General features: G+C 40.7%; 3 protein-coding genes across 5 annotated transcripts; 1 reads left to right on the plus strand and 2 right to left on the minus strand.

The window, feature by feature from the left end:
- The first annotated feature begins 774 nt into the window (after nt 1-774).
- Nucleotides 775-2391, plus strand: LOC111598846 (glycine-rich cell wall structural protein 1.8). The gene is made up of 2 exons (XM_023314282.2): nt 775-1107; nt 1164-2391. Exons 1-2 carry the CDS (start codon nt 775-777, stop codon nt 2304-2306), a joined length of 1476 nt encoding a protein of 491 aa, XP_023170050.2. The 3' UTR covers nt 2307-2391.
- Nucleotides 2392-3473: 1082 nt separating this feature from the next.
- On the minus strand, nt 3474-4533 carry LOC111598858. Its single transcript, XM_023314299.2, has one exon. It carries the CDS (start codon nt 4206-4208, stop codon nt 3570-3572), a length of 639 nt encoding a protein of 212 aa, XP_023170067.2. The 5' UTR covers nt 4209-4533; the 3' UTR covers nt 3474-3569.
- A 1763-nt stretch (nt 4534-6296) lies between these two features.
- Nucleotides 6297-27855, minus strand: LOC111598818 (putative protein kinase C delta type homolog). Of its 3 annotated transcripts, XM_030222984.1 has the most exons (14): nt 27570-27855; nt 26596-26924; nt 26424-26539; nt 26275-26360; nt 26085-26214; nt 11340-11441; nt 9547-9630; nt 9104-9240; nt 8854-9027; nt 7633-7787; nt 7419-7566; nt 7178-7357; nt 6973-7113; nt 6297-6908 (listed from the first exon to the last, which is right to left on the minus strand). In XM_030222984.1, exons 1-14 carry the CDS (start codon nt 27672-27674, stop codon nt 6759-6761), a joined length of 2037 nt encoding a protein of 678 aa, XP_030078844.1. In that variant the 5' UTR covers nt 27675-27855; the 3' UTR covers nt 6297-6758. The 3 variants fall into 3 exon arrangements, with proteins under 3 accessions (XP_030078844.1, XP_030078845.1, XP_030078846.1); XM_030222985.1 differs by lacking the exon at nt 9547-9630 and having other exon boundaries at nt 27570-27854; XM_030222986.1 differs by lacking the exons at nt 26085-26214; nt 26275-26360; nt 26424-26539; nt 26596-26924; nt 27570-27855 and adding an exon at nt 12222-12345.
- Between the last annotated feature and the right edge of the window lie 61 nt (nt 27856-27916).

Consider the following 27916-nt stretch of genomic DNA (forward strand, 5'->3'; position numbering starts at 1 on the left):
TAAATTAATAGCAGCCGAAACTTGGCATTCATTAATTGATCTAGTCGAATGCAGCTTTAATGCACTTGCAAGCTTTTAAGAACAGCTTAAAAGCGCGTTACAATTAGATGAAGCTTTTAGTATAAGAGTAGGCCTTAAGTTTATGAAAATAAAAATAGTTTCTCTTGGATCAAGATGAATACTCGAATGCAGCTGTAAAGCGCTTAAGAGCCTTTAGAACTAGACTCATTTGAAAGTACTCTGAATTGCAAGTCTAAGTATAGCTTTTGGGCACTTTAGAACTAATCAATGTAATTCACTGAGGAGGTTTCAGGAACTATATTTTTGGTATAAAAGTAATCGAAAAAACTTTTAAACATTTGAAAACATTTCTTTAACAGAGGAGAGGTGGAAATTGAGTAGTTCTTTTTCTACAAGAAGGAATGCTTTAAGGAACTTGAGAGCTTTTTAGAATTGAGGCTCTAGTAGACTGGTCAGCAAGCAGTTAGTATAAAAGGGAAAAGTGCAGATGCATGCATTATTAATCGAGCGCTTAAGAGCAGCTTTATGATATCTTGCGTAATGCGAGGCGAGCTTAGAGTTCGCTCAAACGGAGCGCACTGTAATGGGGTCATAGAAAGTGATGGATCTGAAGCAAATGCTGTCGAGGTCAGGCAATGACATGACCTACCTTTGAAAATCGCACCGGTTTGTGTGCTGGGACTGATACTATTTGGTTATTTAGTTATTTGGCTATTTGGTTATTTGGCTATTTGGATTTAATGTGTTTTGGAAATGCTGGTCAACGGGTTTTACGTCTCATTTGAATTTTTTAGCAATTTAGTGCTCCACTTGCCCCGTTCACAGTTCGCCTCGCCGCTGCTTACCATAAAATCCGATTCGGGGGCCCGCGCCATCGATGACGAAAGCAAACAGCAGACTCTTCGCGGCCAGCTTCAGGCGAAAGCCGCAACAACGGCTCATTGGGCAAGGCACCGGATAACGACGACGACGACGGCGAAGAAGAAGACGAATCAGCATAATGAACGCGGTCGGCGTATAAAAGCGTGCGACTGCTCGAAGATGATCATCAGTTGCCTCTACGGTTGCATTCTTCAGCTACGTGAAGTTCCACAGATTTCGTCCCAAGCAAGAAACTTCCAGCGATGAAGGTAAGTCATTAGTTGTGCAGGATTGGGCTGGCATTTCTAACGCTCGCATTTCCTTCCCAGATCTTTGTGTGTTTGTTTGCCGCACTTGTTGCCACCTGCTCCGCAGGCATCATTGGCGGTGGTGGCGGCGTCGGCGGCGGCGGTGGAGGTTACAGTTATGGCATCGGCAGTGGCGGCGGCGGTGGTGGTGGTGGTGGTGGTCATGGCCACTCTGAGGTGCGCACGGTTAAGGTTATCCATGAAGGCGGCCATGACCATGGTGGCTTTGTACATGGACATGGCGGCCACCATCAGGAGGTGAAGACCATTAAGGTCATCCACCAGGAAGCACCAATTGTCCATCATGACATTGGCGGTCATGGCGGCCATCATCAGGAGGTGAAGACCATTAAGGTCATCCACCAGGAAGCCCCAGCAATTCATCACGGTTTCGCTCATGGCGGCAGCGGCGGCGGCGGCTTCGGTGGTCACCAGGAGGTCAAGACTGTGAAGGTTATTCACCAGGATGGCGGCTATGCTTTGGGCGGCGGCGGTGGTTACACCGGCGGCATCTCATATGGCGGCGGACACGACATTGGTCATGCTCATCAGGAGGTGAAAACCGTCAAGGTTATCCATGAGGAGGCTCCAGTTGTCCATCATGGTTTCTCCCATGGCGGTGGCTTCGGTGGTCACCAGGAGGTCAAGACTGTGAAGGTCATCCATCAGGATGGCGGCTATGCTTTGGGCGGCGGCGGCGGCTACGCTGGTGGCTTCTCCCATGGCGGTGGCTATGCTGGTGGCTTCTCCCATGGCGGTGGACACGGCGGACACGGCCACCAGGAAGTGAGAACCGTCAAAGTTATCCATGAGGAGGCTCCAGCTGTCCATCATGGTTTCTCCCATGGCGGCGGCTACGGTGGTCACCAGGAGGTCAAGACTGTGAAGGTCATCCATCAGGATGGCGGCTATGCTCTGGGCGGTGGTGGCTATGCTGGCGGCTATTCCCATGGCAGCGGCCACGACGTCGGCCATGTCCACCAGGAGGTGAAGACCGTCAAGGTAATTCACGAAGAGGCCGCCCCAGCGCCCATTGCCACCCACAACGAGTACCTGCCCCCAGTTGTCTCGGCTCCCCAGCCCGGCTACCTGCCTCCAGTTGGCGCCTGGAAATAATCTCCTCAACTGTCCCCAGTTGATCTGTGATTCGAACTGTGTCATAACTGTGACCTCCTTTGTTAAATAGTTTTAGTAATACCCCCATTTTTTTTCCATTAGCCTAAGCATCATTTTTTTTCTGTTGAAAAATAAATACATATTGAAATGTACGAAGAAGTTTTGAATATAATATGGAAATTTGGAAGCTTACGAATAGTGAATTCCCCAAGTTGGGAACTTTCTTAACTTTCCAAAGAAATAGTTTCATCTTTTAGAATTTCAAAACTTTGTTGAATTCTTATTGAAATCGAATTGATTTATAAGACAACTAAAGATATGGGCTTGGCAGTTTTATTTTTCAACTGAAATTTGATTAAAATTCCTAGAAATTAATCGATTGTTGTTAGAATAAAAATTTGTATCAGAAATTTCAAAATATTTAGCTTCTAAAACTTCTGGGATCCTTAGTCCTTTACTTCTTAAATCACATATATCATATATCATATATCATATATCATATATCATATATCATATATCATATATCATATATCATATATCATATATCATATATCATATATCATATATCATATATCATATATCATATATCATATATCATATATCATATATCATATATCATATATCATATATCATATGTCATATATCATATATCATATATCATATATCATATATTATCATAGAAAAATTAGGTTTAGGAAGACTTGCAGCAAAAGCTCCGTGCTAAACCTAGGGTATCTACTAGTCGCTAATCTCACGATCTATTAAAAACCCCCTTTCCTCTCTCTTTTGTTTGTTTTATGCTCATGCTGAAGCTTCCCACATTTCCCAGCGGGCCATCAATTAGGGGATTGGGTTACCAAATACTCAAGCATCGCACAGATCATCTAACTGTAGTTAATGCATAAACAGCTCATCTCATAAGCATGCATCACATTTACAATTCAAATTCATTATAAATTATTTTAATTCCCAAATCGGTCTAAACTGGCCATTTGCATAGGGAAAAGTGCAACTGGTTTTTGTTCCACCCGCTTTCCTTTAGGCTTCGTTTCGACAGTCCATTACCATAACCTTTATAGGCTAAACGAGCTGATTAATAGGCCCATAACATGTTGACTTCATCAATTTTTTTTTCATTTTTGTTTAATGTATTAAGTGAGTCTGTGTGTGTGTGTGTGCGTGTGATAGTGAGTGTGTGTGGTTGACAAATGTGTGTGTTGAAATTAAATTAAGAGATTTGTAATTAAAGATCGGGCTCGTATGTCAGTGGTAGATCCAATCTGGACGAGCTCCAAACATGCGTCGTTGCTGCGTCATGGTAGCCTGCTCCACGCTATTAGCGCTGCTCAGATACTGATGCAGCGGCAGTGGGCGCGGCGAGGATGATGTTATCAGCGGAGCGCTAGTTGTGGGTCGCCATCTCGAAGGTCGCCAGGGTGCGCCCTTGTCCACATCTAGGTTGCTGTGGCTGTGACTGTTGCCGTTGTTATGGCTCTCGTTGTCGCTGTGCACGCGCAGATTGAGCAACAGCTCACCGTCGTCGTCGATCAGATTGTACTGTTGGATGCCTGCATCCTTATCGGCTGATCCACGCATGTGAGCGCGCTCCAGGCGCAGCTGTTGCTTGACCTTTGGCTTGGTTTTCCTGCGCGCCGGCTTGGCGTAGCGTGCGGGCGGTAGTACGCGCGAGGCGCGCTCCTGTGCTTGCAGCTGGCGTAAGATGCCTAGCGGCAGCACCAGATCCGATTCGAATGGCAAGAAGCCTGTCGCACGCACTTTGATTATATTGCGGCGGACCGGGGGCAACGGCTGCGGTAGCACAAATTCGCAGCTGCAAATCAACACCAACAACAATAAATGCAAATGCAGCACAGCTGCCAGTGTTGGCAGGATCAGATTCATCGCTAAGCAGCGGCGGGCAGGCACATGTTCACAAATTGCAGTCTTTTACAACACTTGTGCACGTCTCAGCTTTTCAGTTTATTTGTTTGCAATTGCAGTGCACATTAGAAAAATAAACAAACAAAAAAACGTAACAAAATAATTATGGGAGTTTGTTGCGGAGCTAATGTAGAGCCAAGCAGCTCATTCTAGGCCGGTATTGCACCAACTGATTTTGACCAAGCTACGCACTGCGCCAGAGACTGCCAGAGAGCAGAGCTCATACACGCACACTAGTGCACAATCCCATATACACACACAAATGAATTAATTAGAGAAAATTCCGACGCATGCTTTATGAAACGAACCGCACAGTGGTTTAAGGCGTGGAAATCAAATATTTTCCAACTGAAATTTGTTTTTGTTCTATATCAATGCAGAGATCTTGCATCATAAATTGTGTTATTATTGGCAATGGTGGCCAACGTCAGCTAATTGGCAATTTTCTGTAAATGAGTTGGCAACGCAGTTCGATAAATTGTAATGACAATCGGAAGCTGCTTTCCTAGTGCTGCCATGTGTCAAATAAAGTGCAATGGCGAGATTTATTCACTGTGAGGCGCAATGCAGCGAAAATTTGCCAAATTTTCACATGTTTATATATTGTACAGAAAAAAAGTTGACTTAATGTGGCATACGAGATTTAAGGGAAAAGTAAAAATAAAAGTAGACGAAGCATCTATAAGCTGAATAGTCTTAGTTTGCTATGCAGTTTGAATGCAGCTAGTATGCGTACAGTATTTGTTAGACCTTGAACCACTGTGCATTAAATGCTTTAAGCTTTGAAATGAAAATAAAAATATAACAGCTAACTTGACTTTGTTTATTGTTGTTGTTGTTAGTTGTTGTTTGTCGTTAACATTTCACTTCTTCTATCATTTTTATAGCCTACACACAAATTGTCGCATGTGTCTGGCTATGTGTGTGTGTGCGCTTTTAGTTGTTTAATAAATGATTTATGCTAGAGCTAACAAGAATAATTCTTTTAATGTTCACCCGGCGCTGCTTTTGTCTTTGCTCAGAAGCCGGCCATCAAAACTGGCGCACAACCTGGTTCATAAATGGCGCTACTGCCGTCCGAGCCGTGGGCTCTCGCTCCCTCACTGGAGCCACTCTCGCTTAAATTGTTCTTCTTGTTCGCTGTTTGCTGTTTTGTGTGTCACCTGGTGCTGGTGCTGTGGCCGAGCTCATTTGCATGAAAATGTGGCCAAGAGTGAACAATGGCTTATGCAAATCGTCAAATGGAAAAGCGTCCACCGATCACTGGAGCACAGCTGACAATGACTGGCTGGTAAGCCATATTTTCACTATCATCGGTTCGCAATACGGTACAGTGAACTCCGGAATGGGCGAACACTCTCGCTGACCTATTATCATTCGCATTATCATTTCTAACGGCAAAGTCATTCAGTTAATTGTTAAATGCTATGTATGTAAACAGAAATAAACACAAATGTCTCTTTTGACTGCATACAGAATGCACGTAAGAAAACCAGTTGGAATGAACTCAACGACTTTAACGGCTTTGAGATATGCATCATCTAATTATAGCCAACTCTATCCGGGCATTTCTCATCTGCAACTTGTAAAGCATCAAATGTTGTACAACACAGATAAACCAATATTTTAAAAAGTTTTTGAAATTTATATTAAGATTCATTTAAATATTTTTTTGGGTTCTAAACTTCAGTTCCTGGGAAAGAAAAATGCCCAAAATTTAGTTGTTTACGAAAATAGTACTGTCTACTAAAAAATAAAAAAATAAAAAAAAATTGCACATTACTTTTAAATAATTATTTCCCAAAAACTGATATGCTCGTTTCAAAAATAATCGATTTCCAGTTGTATCTGAATTATTTACATATTTTTCTCAATTTTTATTTTAGCATAACGAGTACATACTTAGACTTTGGTATAGAGCTAATCAAAAAAAAAAAAGAAGTTGCTTGATTTTAATATGTTACCCATATATATATATGTATATAGTAATATGTAATATATATATATATATATATATATATATATATATATATATACAATTAAGTTCTTATATGTATGTTTATTTACCGCTAAGTGACTATCATAATAAACGTATTCGTAACTTTGTAACTGCAATGGCCAAAATCAACTCAGATTTCCATATACATATGTATGTATAGTTCGATCTGGGACGATAGTTGGCTCAGCTTTACTTAGCTAGGAATCTGCACATTGATACATTTAAGTAACCCTATTAATGCGCATATTTATATGCAAACGCATATACAAAAAAAAAAAAAAAAAAAAAATAGAAAATAATTTTTTACACTTAGAGAAAAACATAGTGAATAAATCATATAATAGATATATATACATACATATACAAATACTGTTGCTCTATGAAGTAATTTTCGGGATATGGCCTTGGCGGTTAGGTTCCTGAATTTAAATAGTTAATATTACAAAATAAATATTCTAAATATATACGGTCTATGGCCAGCACATTGACTACAAATATCTATACTTGGGCATCTAGTCCAAGGTGATGTGCGGATTTGTGTAGGTAAAGCCGTGAAATTGTTTCTGATCCATGGACGCGAGTATTTCCTTATCGATGGGCGTTAGACGAACACGTTCTCTGGTAAATACCCGATCGAAATATTGCGTATCCAGCGGATGTTTCTGTCAATACGAATCCGTCGTGAAATATATATATATCTATCTGGAGATCAATGAGTGTACGTACCACTTGGGGCTTGAATGGCGGCTCAATTTGCCGCTTTTCTAGTAGATTCCAGTCGATGGGCCTGAAGAATAAATGATCTGCTATATCACCAGCTGGACTATACTGTGACCCAATACGTTTCGTATAGTCCTTCTCCAGCAGCTATAGGAAATCGGATTGATTCGTTTAGCTGTGTTTAGCTGTGTGTAAATATTGTTTTACTTACGCCCTTAAGTATGCCCGTTGCCTCGGCTGATATATAGACCGGAAACCATGGAATTTCATTGCATATGGACCAGAACAATTCGTCCTCATCGCAGCCACTGAATGGCGATTGGCCTATGAGCATTTCGTAGAGCAGCACACCGAACGACCACCAATCGACATTTTGATTGTACTTTTCGCCCTGCAAAGTTATCGTAATCGTTATCGTTATCGCTCAAATGCTTAGCTAATCGATAAATCACCTTGATGATTTCGGGCGCCATATAATCGGGTGTGCCGCAAAAACTATCGGCCGTCTTATCCAAATATATTTGTAACTTACACATACCAAAATCTGCAATACGCACATGACCCTCATAGTCGAGCAATACGTTATCCAATTTGAGATCCCTACACACAAGAGAGCAGTTGGGTAGTTGCAGAAGTTATTCTATATAGATATTCAGCAGTGCTCACCTGTATATGATGCCCTTCTTGTGCAAAAATTTCAGGCCTGATATTATTTCAGCGCCATAGAAACGAGCGCGCTCCTCTGAAAATCGTCCACTCTCCTGTATATGAAACATGAGATCTCCGCCATTCAGATATTCCATGACAAAGAACAAGTGGCTCTGCAAGAGAAAGTGCGCGAACAGAGAGAGGGGGAGAGAGCAATATAAAAGTCTCGTTGCATAAAACTAAGATACTCTCTTTACACTCGCTGAGCGAGTATAAGATATAATATATAGCATAACATTTATCAAAAGTAAGTCCATCTTGAAAGGACTTCATATAACTAATTTGTGATACTTTTCTCTAGTTTCCCAAATTTCCAAAGTTCTCTGGCCTTGATGCACCTTGATTCGCGTGAATCTACAAATATTCAGTGGCATATTTTCGTTAAGTGTGTCTAAAGGTGTGAAGCCCGTAGCGCTAGGCTCCCAAAATAAATGGGCGTGTATCCTCAAAGTCATAAATAATTAAAATACCTTCTAATCGGTGTCAATGCAAGCAGCGAAAACTTATTGTTTGCTTTGTCTGAATCGCTTTTGCATACTATATATATGTATATGTTTTTTATGCCCGCTCACAAGCTGAGCAAGAGTATATTTGCTTTTCGAAATTTAGTGCTTTCCAGTTATTGGTTTACTATGAGAATGCTAGAGATTATGTATATATAAGGAAACCCTTTCTCTGCTTGAATTAAAGTCTTAACTATCAAATTTGTTGATTATAATGCTAAAAGTTATAGATATCCTGAATATGTTCTTGATAATCACTGAAAAATGTGTCGAGCTGTGAAAGAGTATTATGCAGTCGGTTGGATTAGACTAGAGACAGCTTGAATGCTTCTTGGTCAAAATGTTAAGAGAACATTGTCGAACGTTGTGCCGGACGTGCGTGCCAAATTACGTGCTGCTCGGATCGGTCGACTCTATGCCATGTCGTGTGCCCCAATCGATGGTCAAAATAGAAAAAGCACACACAGGGAGAGAGGGAGAGGGAGAGGGAGAGAGAGAGAGCGAGAGCGAGATAGAGTGTGCTCTAATAATAGTACGTTTTACCTTTAGGCTGTTTATTTTTATATATCTCGGATACGTATGGCGGGTATTACCTACACGAGTCGAGAAAGCTACATATATGTGCGCCAACCTATCGACCTTGCTGGCGACCTTGTCTTGCAAGGGCAGCACTCACCTCTGTCTGAAATGTGCAAAATAGATGGCACAGATACGGATGCTTGGTGCCCAGCGCCAAAACTTTGCGTTCAATTAGCGTGGAGTCAACATCGTCGTCCTCAAGGACCACATCCTTCTTAAGGCATTTGATGGCATAGTAATATGTCGTATCACGCAGCTCAGCTAACAGCACCTGCAGCGAGAGGGAGAGAGAGAGAACGAGATGGAGTTTTATGTGTACCCAAGTCTCTAATGGATTTCGTACTCACCTTGCCAAAGCTGCCCTTGCCCAGCACGGCCAGAAAATGAAAATCATCTACCGAATAGTTCTTAAATCTAGGTATTACTGTTGCTGGCGCGGTGAAACGTCCGGATTTTTGGAATTGTGAATATGTATATGATGTTTCTGTACGAGATTCCAGAAGTATCCGATAGCGACAGACAGATAGATAGATATACATATACATATCCATATACACACATATATGTATATATGTATATAGAGTGAGTTATATAAAGTTGTAATACATTATAAAGTGGAAAAATATAGTTAGTTATATAGGGTAAGTAAACAAGTTGGGATAGTCGTGTCCAGAGTTGTGTCTGTCCAGTGCGACAGTTGGCCACTTGAGCAGCGTAGCATAAATCAGGGCATTAGTGTTATTAGATTAGTATTAACCATATAGATTAGATTTGATTTGACATGGCCTACCATCGTGTTCATCGTTGGGATCTATCTTATAGGCAGGATTACAGCTGGGCGGTGTGCTCGGCGAGTCTCGTGCCTCACGTGCGCCTAGTTTATATGTGGAGTAGATCAAAGTTGGACGCTTTATAAACACCGAAATATATGCGATGCCTTGCGGGTCAGCAGGTGTGTGTGTGTGTGAGTGTGTGAGTGTGTGTGAGTGTGTGTGTGTGTGTGTGTGTGTGTGTGTGTGTGTGTGTGTGTGTGTGTGTGTGTCTCCGTGTGAATTTGCTGTTGCTTCTATAATCTATCTGTGTCTAATATACAGCAATACTTTCGACCCTTTTGTATTTTTAAGTGCATTCTGAATATCTATAAATATATTATAAATAGATATCTAAATATTTATCTACTTTTCTATATCTGAGTATATCTGTTTATCTTGCCATTATCAACATACTTGTCTTCAAATCTATGTACTATGTCTGTATCTATTCATATGTCTATATATAAATATTTATCTATCTATCTATCCATTAAAATATCTATCTATCCATTCATCTATCTGTTTAAACTCTTTTTTTCTGTCTTTATATTTATCTACATACTTATCTATCTGCCTATCTATCCATATAACATCTATCTACCTATCTATCTATTCATCCATCTATCTATCTATATATATCTGTCTATATATCTATATACACACATATCTATCTATCTATCTATCTATCTATCCATCTATCCATTTATCTATCTATCTATCTATCTATCTATCTATCTATCTATCTATCTATCTATCTATCTATCTATCTATATATCTATCTATCTATCTATCTATCTATCTATCTATCTATCTATCTATCTATCTATCTATCTATCTATCTATCTATCTATCTATCTATCTATTTATCTATCTATCCATCCACGTATCTATCTATCTCTGTAACGTTCTATCAATGTATCTATGTATCCATATCAATGCAGCTATCTCTCTGTCCATCTATCTTTCCATCTAGTCATATTTTTATTTATCTATCTACATATCTATTAAGCTAGCTGTCTACTTCTACTTCCTGGCTTATCATGTCTTATTTATGGGACTCTCTTTCACACACACACACAGCTTGCCAATTAGCCGAGCTAATTCAGTTATGAAATCAGCCATATTCAGGTGCCATTATTCATGGATTCCTTGTGTTATATTTTCTATTTTATTATCATTGTCATTTTGATTTTCTTTGATTTTTGTTGTTTTTCTGTGTCGTTTTCATTTTGTTTTGAAATGCGCGCGCCTCCATTTGGCTGAGGCTCGTTGCGCTGCCGATTCGAAACGGCGTCTTTCTACTCTTCTATAATGTGGCGAGTGAGTTCCTAATGGGGAAAATATATAGCTACACCTAGATAGGTAACTTGACTATAATTTGTATATCACATCGGACTCTAGCAGCAAATCAGCTTGAGGCCTCTTTAAGGCACTTTGCTGCTCACGGATAATTTTCTCTAGCGAAACATGAACCTATTAAAGAGACCGCAGAGTCTGAACCGTATAAATCTAATATATCACATGAGTTGACATAGAAATAGTCATGTTTTTGCTGAACAACTAATTTGTTAGCATGAATAAAATTTGTAGTTTCTACTTGGAATCGAATGGGTATATCATAGAAAGATAAGTTTTCTTCTAGATATTTTTGCTCTGGAAGGGTATTTGAACTTCGGCTTGCCGCAGTTAAAAACTTCTTTATTGTTTATAATTTATGTATAATTTATATGGCTTTGTTGTTGTTGTTGTTGTTGTTGTTATTTTTTTTTACCTCGCTTTACGTGATTGAGCGCCTCTACGATGAGCTTCTGATTGACGCCGCATAAATTGGCCGTGAGCCGTTCACATTTCTTGTGACAATTCACGTCACATTCTTTTTGGTATTTCAATTTCGTTTCGTTTCGTTTCGTTTCAGTTTTGTTTTGATTTTTGGCAGCGTGGGCAGCGCAAATGTTGAGATTAATTAAAACAAATCGTTATTAATATGATTATGAATTGTGACCATGTAGATGAACATGTATATATATATATATAAAATCATATATATATAGATGTACATGTTTATATTGAGCTGCTTTGAAATGCGATTTATTGGCTGCACGTTTCTGGCTAAAGCAAATACATGCGCCTGCCCACCTTTGGCCAGCACCTGGGCATGTCGATCCAATAAATTTTCTCAAGTTTGAGCACTTGGCGTTTTTTATGAAATGCTTTGCCAGCAATTAAAAAACAGCTAAGCGTAAGCAGCAACAAATTGGGTATACAAATTGCTAACTCTATAAAAAGGAAATACACACACACACACAGATAGAGAGACACACACGCGTGAGAGCATTCGCATCGTATTTGAAATCAAACGCACATCCGTTTTGGCTTTAACCCAAAGGGTGTGTGTGTGTGTGTGTGTGTGTGTCTTGTGTTGTGTTGTGTGTTTGCTTAATGTTCATTTAATAAACAACAAGTATTTGCAAATATTTGCATGCAATCACATGAAATTGTAAACGAATCGACGCCGAAGTCGAAGATTTTATGCAAATATCACGCATACGCAGCGTGTTACGTGTGAGAGAACGAGAGAAAAACAATCAAAGCATTGTTTGCTTGGCTTCATGTATATATATATATATATATTGTAATATAAAAAATACCCAACTTGTGCTATATCGATTAGCGAACTGAGCGAATAGAATGGAATAGGAAATTGGCACAGCTAAAGCTTTTCCGTAAACCATATTAACGGATAATTTTTAAGGAGTTTCAAATTGAATCAATTTTGAATATGAAAGCAAAGCAGACGTTGTGAATAACAGGCAAAGGAAAACTCAAAAGATTTCCCATTTCATTTTCCCATATAGTAGTCTAGCCAACTAATGGAGCTTGCTCTTAGCTGCGCAGGGTGTTCGTTGCGTGAGTCAACCCCCTTGCTGCAGGCAATATTATTTTCACACTTTCGATATCTATATCTATATATATAAATATATAAATATAGATGCAAATATTTGGAAAGTCTTTGTTTACATGCTTCGGGTTTATTTGAAATTTTATGAAACTTTTGCTTTCGGTAGTAATTGTTGCATTAAATAACTGAAAGAATCGCCCGAGCATATTTCAAATGTTTTCTTCTGTTTTCCTCTGCGTTTTCAGCTCGAAACAACAACATGAGAATTCAGTTTCTAGTTAAGTTGAGAACAAACAGCAAAACGTAAGATGAAAGACGACAAATCCCAAGAAAAAAGAAAGCAAAAAAAAAAAAAAAAAGAAACGTAAAGGCAAACACGACGATGACCTAAACAATTTTGTATACAATTTGCTAAAAGTAAATTGCCAAATTGTCTATTCTATCTCTTGTTTCAATTTGTATCTCCATCTCTATCTCTGGCTCTGTGGCTGTGGCTGTCTTTGTAGCTGTATCTTTCAGCTGCTGCCGCAACTGCAATCATTCGCTCTCTAGTTCCACATTGTGCTAGCAAATTCTCAGCAAGTTGTTTGCCACTGAGTAACGGTTGACTTACGAAATTATATAAAAAACATATTTTAATCATGTTTGAAGTGCGCGAATGCCATTGACATTAGATGCCAGAAGGAACCTTTTGGCTTTCAGCTCAAAAATGCAGCCAGAAGGAGAAGCCTTAGACTTGTTATACTCTTGCCTCTTGAGCTCTTTCAACTTCCAGCTAATTAGATTTTACTCAGAAACCATTTGCTGTGTTCATATAAAGGCAGCTCTTTCAGTTTGCCTCTTCGACTTGGCCATCAGCAGCATTTCAAATGCAGCTCGATTTTTGATAGCTGCTGTGAATCAGCTACTGCGTTCTACGCTCTTTTACCCACATTGCTCATCTAATAGGAACACGCTTCTAACAACTAAACATTTATTTTCCGAAGACTAAGTAATGCTCTGGCCATCCACGATGTTTTTCTTATATCCCTGAGCTCGAATTGCTTTCGTTGGCAACTTCAACTTGGCAGTTCGAAATTGATAAGTTATGGCTGAGCAGGAGTTAAAAAGTCAACCTTTTAAGCTTAAGACAGTCAGACATTTGACTACAGCTAAGTAGCTCATATATACATTTACGTAGATCACTCTGAGACTGCCAACAAAAGCTTAACTAATTGACAATAATTCAATCAAATTGCTAGGAAAATATTTTCAATAAAATTCACTGACGAACACTGTCTGTCAATTATGTATAATACTAAAGATATATATATGTATATATTTAGCATATTATTTATATATATATATAGTTAGTTGGAACTAAGTCTTAAGACACAGTTTGTAATGGTTTTTACATGGAACTGTGACTTCCTTTAAGAGACAACAAAAGTTTGCTTTTCAATTTTCGTTGTTTTCTTAGTCGTTATATTATATATATGTATTTATATATAATATATATACTACATATATATATATTGTGGCCATATAGAAGGCATTTTTGTATATAAGCAGCTACACAGATTTATAGCATGTTTATTTGTTTTTCAACTAAATATTCCGCATGCCAAGCTCTCTCACTCTCTCGCTCTCCCACTCTCTCGCTCTCTCATTCTCTCTCGCTCTTTGTGAAAATGAAAGCAAATTGCATGCACGACAAGCTCTAAGAAGCAACAACCCCAATAGGTGGGGCATGTGGGTGGGCTTGCCTGCTGGTGGTTCAGCCCGGAATGCTCTGCACGTGCAGCAATACTCAAGTGGCCAAAACTGCCGGCGTCTGTCCGGTCTGTTTGGTCAGCTGTGATGAATGCCGTCTGTCTCTGTCTGGCTTTGGATTTGTGATATTCGTGGCGCTTACCTAACATCTTTTTGGGACTGGATGGCGCAGTGCCGCCCTCGAAGCCGGAATCGTTGCTGCACGTGCTCATCCGTATGATCGACGGCGAGCTGGAGACGGATGGACTGCCCGATGCTGTGGCCGAGCTGCTTGCCGGCGTCAATGTGCTACTATTATTATTATTATTATTATTATTTATATTGGCTGTTGCCGTTGCGCTGGCGGCATTTGTGTTCCGCTTTTCTGTTGTTCTCGCTGCCTCCTCGTCGAAGTCCGAGGAGCTGCTGCTGCTGCTGTTGCTGTTGCTGCTGCACGCATCGCTGTCATCCTCGTCGCTCTCCTCGTCCAACGAGCCGCCAGTCGCCTCGCTGCCCTCCTCGCTGCTCTCATCGTCCGTATTCTCATCAGAGTAGACAATCTTCTCGCGCTTCCACAGCGGACGTGGCGTGGCAACAAGCGGATACCGTGGCGCCTCCTCTTTCACATAGCATTTGCTGGTCGTATCGATTTTGATTTTCTTTTGCGGATCGAAGCGTGCGGGCGCCGCATCTTTGGCCTTCTGCTTTTTCTTCTCCTTGCGCTGTTTCTTCTTCATGCTGGCACTCAGATTCGCGCTGGATAAATTGCCTGAACTGTCGCTGCTGTCTTCGTCGCTATCTTCGCTATTTTCCGCGGACGACGGTATATAGTCCTCTAGCTCGGCGTCAACGTCTCGCAGACACTGTGCCAAATTCGATACTGTTGCAAACTTTGATAAATTATTGCCGACGCCTTCGCCGCAGCTGTTGTTGCTGCTGTCGACAACAGCCGCCGCAGCAGCAGCAACAGCTCGTAACTGCGACGTTTGCTCATCGCCAGTTGTTGCTATTGTTATTGCTGCTGCTGCTGTTGATGTTGCTGTTGCTGTTGCTGCTTCTGTTGTTGTAGGCGTTGCTGCTGTTGCTGCGCTTGTAATTGCTGCTGTTGCTGCTGCAGTTGCAGCCGTTGCCGGCGATGACGCATTTGTGGCCGCTGCCGCCGCATTGGCCGCCTTAGTGGGGGCCAGCGTTATAAATTGATCGGCATTGATTGGGGTCACATTGCTGTCTGGCAAAGTTGTTGTTGCCGCTGCAGCTGCTGCTGCTGCTGTGGGAGTCGCTGCGACTTTCTTTTTGGCTGCTGTTGCAGCACTTTTTGGCTTTGTCGCTTTCGGTGATTGCACCTTTGACTTTGGCTCAACAATTTCCGTCAATTTCGATTTAGTTTCCGTTTGTTGTTTCCCTGCAATTGTTGCTGCTGCGCTGTCTGGTGGTTGCTGCTGTCGCTCATTATTATGCGTTTTATTTATTTTCGTTGCTGCTGCTGCTGGTGCTGCTGCCACTGCTGCTGCCTGTTGTTGTTCAGGTGACTTGGCTGCTTGCCCGGCATTTATTTTTGGCGCTGTTGTCGCTGTTGCTGCCGCTGTTTTTGCTATTGTTGCTGCCGCCGCCGTTTCGTTCAGTTTTGATTTGCCTGGTGCTGTTGTTGTCTGTGCGCTTGCTGTTGATGCTGTTGTCATGGCAACGGCGCTGTTTGCGGCGTTGCCAGACTGTTTTGCTGCACCAGCAACTGTTGTTGCTGGCTTACCTATGCTGGGCTTTGCACCACCAACGGCAGCAGCTGTTGTTGTCAGCTTCGGTGTTGCAGCCTCGGCTTTGTTGTTGTCGATTGCTGCCGTTGCTGCCAATACAGGTGTTGCTGGCGTGGACTTCGGTGAGCTGATAGCAGCTGCAATTGTTGTTGTCGTGTCAGTTTTGGTTGAAGTTATTGCTGATGTGGATTTTGGTGAGCTTATTGCTGTTGCAAGTATTGTTTCAGATTTAGTTGCAGTTGGTGTTGCTGGTGTGGATTTTGGTGAGCTTATTGTAGCTGCAACTGTTGCTGTTGTTAGCTTAGGTATTGCTGGTGTAGATCTTGGTGAGTCTTTAGCTGCTGCTGTTGTTGTAGTTTTAGCTGATGTTGCTGTTAGCTTAGGCGTTGCTGGTGTGGATTTTGGTGAGCTTATTGCAGCTGCAACTGTTGCTGTTGTTGTAGTTTTAGTCGATGTTGCTATTGCTGTAAGCTTAGGTGTTGCAGGTGTGGATTTTGGTGAGTCCTTAGCTGCTGCTGTTGTAGTTGTTGCTGTTGTTGACACTGTTAACTTTGGTGTTGTAGTCGCTGTTGGCTTGGGTGTTGCTGGCGCAGACTTTGATGAATCTGTTGTTGTTTCAGCTTTAGCTGTTGCTGTTGACATTTGTGTAGTAGCTGTTGCTGTTGCTGTTTGCTGCGCTATTGCTGGCTGCAGTTCAATAACAATTTCGGATTTGAGCAGCGGTGTTGCTGCTGCTGCTGGCGGCGACAGCTCGGCTGCTTCTGGGGTTGCCTCCAGCTGACGCTCGCTCTGCGCCTTCTTACGATTGCTCATGTAGAGCGTCTCTCGTGAGCCGATCTGTGACCAGAAATCTTCGCCGCTCTCCGACTTTTGCAATGCCTTGCGTATGGGCTTGGGCGTGGCAACGCCCTCTGTCTTAACGGGCGTGTGCGTGGCAACGACTGTGGGCGTTGCTGTTGCACGATTCTGCTGAATGGCGGCCTCATCGAAAGTGAAGATTTGAGCAACGCTCACATGTTGCTGCTGCTCCTGTGGCTGCTGCTGCTGCTGCTGCTCCTGTGGCTGCTCCTGCTGCTGCTGCTCTTGCTGTTGCTGCGTCGGCTTGCTCAGCTTTTTAAGCGGCGAAGTTTTGGCTTTGGGTGCCGCCTTCATGAAGCCCTCGGGCAGCGACTGTTGCTGCTGTGCCGGCAACTTTTTCTTGGGCAGCTTGAATATCTTATTTATCTGCTGATGCTCCTCCATTGTCTCCACATTGACTGTAAACTTGGGCTTGGGACTGCCTGCCGGCTGCACTGACTGTTGCTGCTGCGCTGCTGGTGGCACCTGTTCCTCCAGCTCCTGGACGCTGGGCATATGCTGTGCCGTCACCGCATTCTCCACGGCCACAACGGCTGTGATTTTGTGGCGCAGTTTCTTGCTCTTCTTCTTGGCGGGCTGCTTTGTGCCGGCCGTGGAGGATTGACCCTCGTCCGCTGTGGTACTATCGTGGCTGCTGCGCCGCTCCAGGTGGATCAGCTGAAAGCTGCCCGAATTCGACTTTTGCAGCTTGTTGAGCAGCTCCTGCTCCTGCTCCTGTATGATGGAGGCGCGACGTCGCAGCTCGCCAGCATTTAAATCGTCGTCGATTTTGTCGGACGAGATGTCCTCGCAGATGTCATGAAAGGTCGGGCACTGCACCAGGCTCAGGCGGCGTATCGATTCGGTTAGCTGAGCAGTCTTCTCCTGCTGCTCCTGCTCGTGCTGCTGCTCCTCCTCTTCCGTTTGCTGCTCCAGCTCGGATTCGTTTTCGCTGCTGGCCTCTGGTGTTTGCAGCTTGGCCTGCGTCGGCTGCTGCAGCTGCAACTGTTGCTGCTGCTGTCGCTGTTGATGGCGTGGCGCCACTGTCTCTTGCTTCTCGTCGCGTATGTAGAAACGTTCGCGCAGCAGCTCGCCGGGAGACTTCTTGTTGCTGGTCGTGGGAAAGGCGGCCAGCTCTTCGGCCAGCTTTTGGCGCCAGCTCAAGCTGGGCTCCGCCGCCGGCGGCAGATCTCGAAATTGATGCTCCTCTTGTTGCTGTTGTTGCTGTTGCTGCTTTTCGTTGGGCGTGGTCGCCTCCACGCGCTCCTTGCTGCGCCTGCGTATGGTAGAGAGACGCACCACAGCTCGATTACGACGTATGGTGGATCGACGTGGTTGCGGTTGCTGCTGCGGCTGCTGTTGCTGTTGCTGCTGTGACTCAGGCTGCTGCTGTTGCTGTTCCTTTGGCTGCTGTTCCTGGGCTTGTTGCTGCTGCTGCTCTTTGCTTGTTTCTGGCTCACGTTTGCGCTCCACAGGCTCAGCCGAACGTCTATATCTCGCCGAGCTCACATCAATATCCGCTGTATTAATAGCTATAGGTCGCGGTGGTATATAGCGATTGCTGCTGTTGCTGCTGCTGCTGCCATAGCTGGAGACGGATGTGTACTTGGGCGACTGGATGCGTGTGAGTGGCATTAGACTGCTGTGTCCGCTGTGCCGACCCGTCAGCCCCGAGGACTCCGTGATGGTCGTCAACTTGGGCTGATAGCGCGAGGATAAGCCTAGTATGCTGCTGCTAGCGCTGTTGCTGCTGCTGCCGATGCTGCTGCTGCCGCCGATGCCGATGCCGCTGCTGCTGTAGCTGGGCGAGCGCGGCGAGGGCAGCAGCGGCACCATATAGCTGCCCGGATAGGCGCGATTATAGCTGGACGTATAGCTGGGACTGCTGCTGCTGCTGCTGCTGCTACTGCTGCTGCCCAAGCCGGAGCTGTAGTAAGGCGAATACAGCTGGCTGCTGCCGCCGCTGTAGTAATAGTTGCTGGAATCCGAATAGAGCGGCATTCTCTCTCTCTCTTTTGCACTCAACAAAAATTTAACAAAAATTCCTTAATTTTTCACAGTTTTTCTTTTAGTCTTTTCTTTTTTCAATAGTTTCTTCGGTTTTGGCGTTAGTTCTCGTTGCTTTAACTAGTGAAAGAAGTGTCTATATTTATATGATTATCACTGTATTCTATCTTTGATTTACTGTTTCCCATTCAATGCCAATATTTCGATTGCATTTTCTATCATTCTATAATTCAAATTTCAGAATTTTGGCTTTGAAAATATTCACATGATTTCTGAATATGAATATAGATCTATATCTATCTATCTAGATATGTATATTTGTATACAATATTTGAAGATCTAGAATTGTTGTCATATTTCTGCCAAGAATTTTGCAGAAATTATTGAGGGCCTAATTGCTGATTGAAATTGAAATTGAAATTGAACAGGTATTTGTTTGAAGTTTGTATTGAAATAATTTGACTCATTGAAGGTTTGCTTGAAAATTGAAATTGATATTGAAAATGAATTGAAATCGAATTGAAATTGAAATTGAATTGAAATTGAATCGAAATTGAATTGAAATTGAATTGAAATTGAATTGAAATGAAATTGAATTGAGATTGAATTGAATTGAAATTTAATTGCAATTGATTTGACTTAAGATTGAATTAAAATTGAATTGAATATGAATTGAAATTGAATTGAATATGAATTGAAATTGAATTGAACTTGAATTCAAATTGTTTTGTAATTGAAATTGAACTGAAATTTAATTAAGTCAAAAACAGTCTCATTGAAAATTAAAATTGGAACTGACATTCTATAATATGGATGAAAATTGTATTGAACTATAATTTGGCTAATCGAAGGTCTAATTTTAAATTGACATTGAACATGTGAATGTTGAACATTGAACGTAGTTGGACATTCTTCAAGTTGAATTGGCAAATTTTGATTGAATTAAATATTAAAAAATTAAAATTTTGCTAACTAAAGATCTGAAGTTATAAAGTAAAATTGAAATTGAAACTGTAAATCAGTGTAACTTTATTTTTAGCTAGAACTTCAGTTTTGCATTGAAATTGAAACAAACTCAGAAGTTGGCTTGAAAAAAGCTAAAGCTGTTGAATGCGGTTTGAATAGAATAAAAGCTAAGAACTGGAACAGGCATCCGCAAAGCGTTGCAGTAAGTTCAAAGAGCTTCAAGAGTCTCACAATTAAATTGAAACCAATTATATATTATATATCCAAAATGTTGAACTTAAAATCCGATCTGAAGTTGAGCTTCAAGCAAGTCTTTTCTAGACTTTTCTCAGCAATTACTTTCGAGAAATGGCCAAACGTTTTGAGTTCAGAAAAAGCAAGAAAAGAAAGAATGATGCGAACGGATAAATATGTATATTAGCTCCGACCACATGCGGCATATAGAAATAGACTATGTTCCATCTAGTATATAAATTTGTATGACGTAAGCTCACGAGTCGCCGTCGCCGTCGTCGTTGTCGTCAATGTTGTTGTCGTTGCCTTTGACGTTGCTAACCTCTGTCTACTGCGAATGTCTTTTACTTTGGTAAATTCTTGATTTGGTAAATTCTCTTTGTTTGTTATTCTGATATTATTTAATTGGTTTTTGATAAACTTTGTTGTTGGACCGGCGCGTTGCGAACCGAAACGTAAAATTGAAGGAAAACAAAAATAATGAAAAATGAAAAAGGCAAATCCCAAGTACAGACACTTTTCAACGAGCCGAACGCATTAACGGAAACTACTGAAATGTGAAAAGACACCGCAAAAATGTTCAAGCATTGGAGCTGTTCCTGATCTCACACACACAGAGACACACACAGTCAAGGCAGAGCAAGAGAGCAGCCAAGTTTCTGCAGAGACTGGGGCTAACTTCGATATTATTGATGCTGCTGCCGTGCCGTGCTGTGCCGTGCTGCGCCTGTCGATGTTGCTGCCGTGCCTCGTACATGTTGCTGCTGTGTGCGTGTTGAGTTGGCCCAGACCAGCAGCAGGCAGGCGGGCAGGCGGGCGGGCAGGCAGGTATTGCCTGTTCTTCGAAAAATTGCTCTCAGTCAAAGTTCTATATATTCTTGCTGCCGATTTCGAAATATGCCACACACTCAAACACACACACACAGTCATAAATTAAATGTCCGCGAGAAATGTTTTTTTTTTTCTTTCTGTTTTTCGAATTTCGAAAAACATCAAAATTGAGTTTTGAAATCGTTTTGGCATATGTTGCTTAGTTTTTAGCGAAAGTAAAAGCTAAAGCAGCTGACATCGAGAGAGAGACAGAGAGCGAGCCTTGGTAGAGAGAGAGAGCGGCGAGAGCACGAGCATTGCTGAGCGAATTTTGAAAGGCAATCATTTGAGAAAACTTTTCATAAGAGCAACGATCTCTACTTTTTGCACTGTCTGTCGCTTAATCGTTTCAAAATTATATTTATGAACCTGTGGATATATTTGAGCAACGTAACTTTATTATCTAACACAATCGAATAGCTAATAAAAACGATGTTTGCAGCCAATGTCAGAAATTTTGATCAAAGCTAATTAACTCGATTGGAATTCGCCATAAAAAATAATATTCATAAAAGATTCTGTTATAAAATGAATTTCTTTCTTATTTTTTTATGACTTCATGGAAAAGGTCAATGGAGCAAAGATTTTTTGGCATTCACACAATTCTTATGGCATATTTATATTACTTATAATTTCAATACATTTCTTATAAAGTCTTATATAGTATCGATTATTCCAAGGCAATCAAAGTTTCCCCGGCAACGATACGATAATGAGTCTTTTCACATATTGGCTAAGCATTTTTGGCTTCGACTCTTATTTCATAGTTCCTTTGGCTTGCACTCGTTGATTGTCCTATAAAGTGTTCAGATTTCGATCAGTTAAGAGTTTATCTGATATAAAAGAAAGGCGAGAGACCTGAATACATTTTTTGTTTACACAATTCAAGATCTTTAATGTAGGCAGATATATCTAGAGCTACAAAGTTGTGGCCAGTTAAGTGCCTACAGATTCCCTCTCAGATAAAACTCTTCCTGCTCTGTGAACGTTATTTCTGATCGATTTTGTCTTGTAAATTCTGATTGAATTTGCCATTTAAATGAATGCCAAAAATGTTTTCAAACACACCAAAAAAACAATAAGTGAAAAGCGCGCATGCTTCCCACTAGAACTCATCAGCTAAATGAGTTGAAAAAAAAAACAAATCTCACACCTGTTTCGCGTATTTCTGTTTTGTATTCGCATCGCTTTTTTAATATTTTTTATTTAGTACAGCCGATCTGTTTACCAGAAATATATGAATTATAAATATTTCTTCGGCCATTAGGCAAATATTTTGACACTTATCTGGCACGTGTCAGCTAAAGTCCCATCGAAGCTGTGCAGATGCCCAAAGCGATCTTTTCCCTCTCTTCAATTTAATATTAAATGAACTCTAAAAATAAATCTTATTAGAGATCCAATTATGTTTGTTGTCAACAAACAAGATTCGCCAATTCGTGTAAGCGATCTATACTGCATATGAATATATCCTATATACATGACTGTATATATGTATATCTGTGTGGCTGGTAAATAATGCTCAATTTGGAAGCTGATTGATTCGTACACCTGCTAGCAGAAATGTTTTTGCGCAGCTCTCGAATGGATTCGCCTTCCCAAAGGGAAGGAAACACCAAGTGCCAGAGGCATTTTTTTTGTTTCTCATTTTTGTTGTTGGTATTTTTGCCACACGACGCGCTGCGCTGCGAGGCGACGTTTGGTGACGCTTTTCGGTTCCGCAAAATGCATTTTTAGCCGGCTAAAGCTGAGAGAGCGAGAGGAAGGGAGAGACAGAGAGGGGTAGCGCCAAACAACTAGAAATAGAACTGCAACATGTACGAGGAGAGGCATTCGTCGGGCTAGTACTTAATCTTTGCGATTTATAGCCAGGCCGACTTTCCATTATTTTTAACGTTTTGCTTGTCGTAGTAGTGTCTAGTGTAGTGTCTATGTAGTGCGGGCATATACACACACACACACACACACACACATATATATATATATATATATATATATTCATGTATTTTTAGTATATGTTTTGTATACTCTGCTGCATTCCTGTCATGTCTTGTTGTTGCGCATCCGTAAGAGACTTGCAGCAAGTTTAGAAAATGTTTCACTTCATACAAAATACGATCGTAACTGTTCGCAATATTATATATATATATATATATGTATGAAACTGGCTAAGGTTTTGTGCCTCTATTCTAGTGTTATTTTATAACTATTTTCAGCTCTCTGAGCTTCTGTCTATAACTGTAACATCCAATCAAGCTCTATAAATTGTCTCAACTCTCAAGTCAACTGAAAAAAAAACCGATCAAAAAAGATTTTTGATTCTAATTCAGCCAGGCTAGGGTATTTTCTAGCCGATCACAATCAGTATGTGCTCTGTTATTTTTGGGTAGCGGCTCTAGCTCGACGCTTGTCGTTGGCAAACGCGCAATAAATTGATTTCTAATACCGTCTGTCTCGGCTGTCTGCATCAATATTAGCAATACGAATGAAATGCGAATCGGCTTCTTAATTGGGATTAGGCATAACGAGCATTTCCGTCACATCTAATAAGTTGCCAGAGGCGAAAGGTCAATGCAGTGCTACAAAGCTACAATTCTGAAACTTATTTAAAACGTTACTAAAGTATATAGAGTAGATAGATTAATGACATTACATAGAAATTATGTGAGTTGAGCTTATTACAACGTATCTGCAGTACTATCAGAAAAAAGATAAAGAAAAGTTAAAGTCAAACTATTTAAACCACTTTACTTTAGTTGCGCATATTATAGGGTATCTCTAGTAACATCGTAGTCGTTAAAAAATAGGATTTATTAAATATATCACATGTTGATTCCTGTATACGATAATTATTAAGGTAGCGCATATTTAAGGATATCTCTAGCACCATCCTTAACCAGACTGAATTGTTAATGACTTTTATAAAACATCTCATTTTATCATCTATAATTTCCATTACATAAATATTATTTGAGTTCGGCATTTTACAGGGTATCTGCTGCACGAATACGCCTTACACAGCTGCCAGCTTGTTAAGGTTATTTATGAAGCTCATCTCATACTCTTTCTTTTAACTGCATTATAAATATACCCAGTCATACACAGTCATACCTAGCCATACCCAGTCATACACAACCATACTTGTGCCACATGCATTCACACGAGCACACATCAGGAGACGATGCGCTCATTTCGCTGCGACATAAAAATACAGAATGTAATAAATATAAAACTGAACTGAATAAGTGGTATATAAACATATATATATATATAACACATAAGCAAATGTAATATATTCTTGTGTCTCTGCATTTTTTAAAAATATATTTTTATTAATACCTGAACTTTTATTATGCGTTTTGTGCAATTTTAATCGCTGCCTGAACAAAGTCAACAGAATTTTGTTTGTCAGTTGTCTGAGATGTCATTACAACAGAGTGAGTGAGAGAGAAAGAAAGTGGAAGAGAAAGAGGAAGCTCGAATGCTTTTCTTGTCTGTCGCGCTGATCTGAAGTTCTGGCTAAAATATATATACAAATTAAATATACAAAACAAGGTACATCAAAAGCCATTTTGCTTCAATCTGTACAAGAAAATGTACCAAAGATGGCACATTTGTAAATGATATAATCGCTATGGTACAAAAGAGAGTCTAGCAAAAAGAGGCTGAGTGCTGAATTTTGGATATTTGGCATAAAATCCTGTTGCAAGAAATTTGCTACTAGGAGGTACATTTGTAAATGAAATTAACATTAATTAAATCATTGAAATGTACCTAAGAAGGTAAATCTGTTGACTCCATTCTAATTTTGGTACAAAATAATACTAGAACCAAATGTACCTTTATAAGTAAACTTATTATTATGGTACCATTAAAAGCAAATGTACCTAAAAAGGTACTTTTGTATTGTATGGTGGGCTGATATCAAAATCATTTCTATATACATCCATATAATATGTATACATATCTATATAAATTTTAGAGGCTTTGAGTTTAAAAGAAGAGCTTAACTCATTGTATGATATCTTATTAAAATGCACTTCATTAAATTCAAGATCATTTCAGAAAGGGTATACGATCTTCGATATTTGCCAGTTAAGGTAGGAATTCAAGGAAATATGGAAAATAATATCACACACAGCATTTACATAAACAGTGTACCATTGTTTCTTTTGTTGGTACTTTGGCAAAAAAAAAAGAGTGCTTATAATATATGTATATATATAGATATATTTGTATATATGGCAAAAACATGCCATTTGCACGCTGAGCGATTAAAATAAATGTTCTCGAAATTGTAACAGGAAGACATTTAACCAAAAGTGTACAAAAAATTACACAAGGCTGACCGAGTCTCAAAAACAAACGACGGCATTTAAAATACGTACGAATATATCAATACAAAATGAGCTAATTATGTATAGCGCTATATATAAACTATGTATATATGTATACGGTGCACTGTGCGACGTCAAATGATAAGAACTCGTGTTGATTAATAGACTCGAGTTTGTTTGGCTAGACAGAAAACAACTTTTAGCTGTTCTACCGCGAGATTAGAAAGCTATAGCCAGGTTGAGGTTATGTTGAAAGAGATGTATATATTATAGCAGCTGTACTTCACATATATTAGAAATTTCAACTGGAATTCGTGGGAATATAGAAATATATTCAGTATCTTCATGATTTTCTATTTATATTACGAATTCTACTTAAGCTGCAGAACAGTGAGTCTTCAGGGTCTTCAATATAAATATTCTCATAATATATATCCAATATATCCAATATATATATATCTTATATAATATGATATACTGATTCACAGCTGTTTTCAGTTAGAAGCTCAACATTTAGGAAACAAATATTGGAGTTAAATAAAATATCTTTAGTTTTGATATTCCACAACTTCGCGATGCATCGAAATTGCCAAAAATACCATATAAACTTTTGATTTTATATACGATTCTTTGTGCAACAAGAAATATAATTTTGGGCTTGTTCAGCTCATTTGGTCAACCACTATTTTGCATCTTTCCCAGTTTTCCCATTTGACCGTTACATTAGCCTTTGCTACATTTCCCAGCTAAAAGCTGCACAAGCTTCTGGGTGGCTGCATCGACTAATGTAAAAGCTTTCATAAAACTTTTACGGTTAGCGCCACCTGCCGTGCGCCAATAAATCGCAATGCTGTGAAAAAGCTTTATGGAGCTTTAGGACTTACCTTCACACTTCAGGCCCTGTATGAAGAAACCGCCCATCAGGGAGCCGCAATGATCACAGAACGTCGGCGACATGAAGGTATGCGGCTTGAATCGGTGCGGCATATCGATCTTGAACCGTTCGCGCAGCAGCTGCAGATGGAGACATATGATTAGGTGTATTACTTGACATGCGAATCGATTGACACTTACGATTGTGCTGGCGGAGTTGAAGACGGAGCCGGAACACTTGCCGAGCAGCTTCTCATGGCATTTTTTGTGCACAACGGTTTGACAAACTGTAAAATATTGATCGATTAATTATCGATAGGTAGCCTGTTGTACTATACTACACTACTCACTGATGCACTGGTAGCCCTGCTTGCCGAAGCCCCACAGAAATAAATTGCAGAACGCACAGAACGTGGGCTGTCGAAAGAATTTGGCCACAAAGCGATGTCCATTGATATCGTGGGTTCTGCAAGAATTTTATGGGTTTGTAGTGACATTTTTGATAGAGCTGAGCATACTTACTTCTGGTGTTTGATGGCGCCGCGGCGATTCGTGATGCTGCGCGGTCGCGTACGTCGATCCACATAGCCGCAGCTAACAGCACCACCAACACCACCGCCCACTCCACTATCCCTGTCCCTGTCTCTGTCTCTGCTGTACGACTCCTCTTTGGAGTGCTGGCGAGGTAGCTCGAAGGAATGCTGCTTGCCATAATGATAGTGATTGTTATAGTGATCATCACAGTCACGTTCCCGTTCGCGGTCACGATCACGGCGTGCACCGCTCGCACTGGACCCGCTGAGTCCGCTGCCAGCGCCGCTGCTGCTGGATGAGCTCGGCTTATAGCGCAACTGAATGAAGCGGGAGGGAGAAAGGCAGAGAGACAGAGAGAGAAATAGATCTTGTTAGTATAATCAATCATTGATAATCGATCAATTTATTGAACTAGTTCAATTCTATGATTTTGAAAATTAAGCTTCGAGTTTGACTAGACTCACAGAAAAGTATTTTTTTTGGAACTAGTACTAGTTCATTTTGATTTTTTGTGTTCAAAATTCAGTTAATCACCAATTTATTTGCTTGAAACTAGATTAATGTTCATAAAGCTCTATATGCTCGATAGTTGTTTTGTGTTTACCAACACTAAAAGCCCGTTAAAAAAAAAAACAAACATTTTCTATGTATTCTATGTAAGCTTGGCTAGGAAAAGTTGACATGTGTAATTTGTTTGCTTGGAACTGGAACTAGTTCATTTCAATGTGTGTGAAATTGTGCAACACTAGCAATCGATTCCATAGAATTTATTCATATGTTGCAAGTATTATATCTTATAGATATATGAGATGGAATTGAATAAAAATTTGGTTAGGTATCTTATCACTTTCTACCATTCTCATCAGTTAGAATTCACAAATTTGTAGAGTTGTGGAACTATAAGCGATCATTGTGAACCCGTAGATCTTAGAGGATCTCCATCTTGTTTGCTCTGCACTCACATCATGACCCTGGAGACGCGACGAGGTGCCGGAGCTGCGCGTACGCTGGCTGCTGTTGGCGCTGTTTGTCTTCTGCTTGCGCACTTGGGCGCGGGTGAACATCATCTTGGTGGGCAGAACGGTAAAGGAACGTCCACGTCCACATTCACAATCAGATTCAGATTCAGATTCAAATTCACGTCCGTGTCCGCTGTCGCGTCAACAGTCCAACGAAAGCTCCACGCGACGGTAACTGGAAGACTACGTATTGCCTCAATTCCGTTTGCGATCCACACTCGCGTACATACCTATGCACATATATACGTATATCTACATATAAGTGTGTGCGTGTGTGCATGTATGTGAGA

The sequence above is a fragment of the Drosophila hydei genome, unplaced genomic scaffold, assembly GCF_003285905.1.
Source record: "Drosophila hydei strain 15085-1641.00,03,60 unplaced genomic scaffold, DhydRS2 tig00000090-arrow-arrow-pilon, whole genome shotgun sequence".
In the NCBI taxonomy this organism is placed as follows: domain Eukaryota; kingdom Metazoa; phylum Arthropoda; class Insecta; order Diptera; family Drosophilidae; genus Drosophila; species Drosophila hydei.

What these genes read in the sequence shown, in the direction of transcription:
- LOC111598818 (XM_030222984.1), bottom strand. Translation starts at nt 27,674, where the DNA reads ATGATGTTCACCCGCGCCCAAGTGCGCAAGCAGAAGACAAACAGCGCC. An exon ending in CGCGTCTCCAGGGTCATGAT is followed by an intron (nt 26,925 to 27,569) that starts GTGAGTGCAGAG and finishes CGCTTCATTCAG; the next exon opens with TTGCGCTATAAGCCGAGCTC. An exon ending in GCAGGGCTACCAGTGCATCA is followed by an intron (nt 26,361 to 26,423) that starts GTGAGTAGTGTA and finishes AATATTTTACAG; the next exon opens with TTTGTCAAACCGTTGTGCAC.
- LOC111598846 (XM_023314282.2), top strand. Translation starts at nt 775, where the DNA reads ATGCTGGTCAACGGGTTTTACGTCTCATTTGAATTTTTTAGCAATTTA. An exon ending in GCATTCTTCAGCTACGTGAA is followed by an intron (nt 1,108 to 1,163) that starts GTTCCACAGATT and finishes GTAAGTCATTAG; the next exon opens with TTGTGCAGGATTGGGCTGGC.
- LOC111598858 (XM_023314299.2), bottom strand. Translation starts at nt 4,208, where the DNA reads ATGAATCTGATCCTGCCAACACTGGCAGCTGTGCTGCATTTGCATTTA.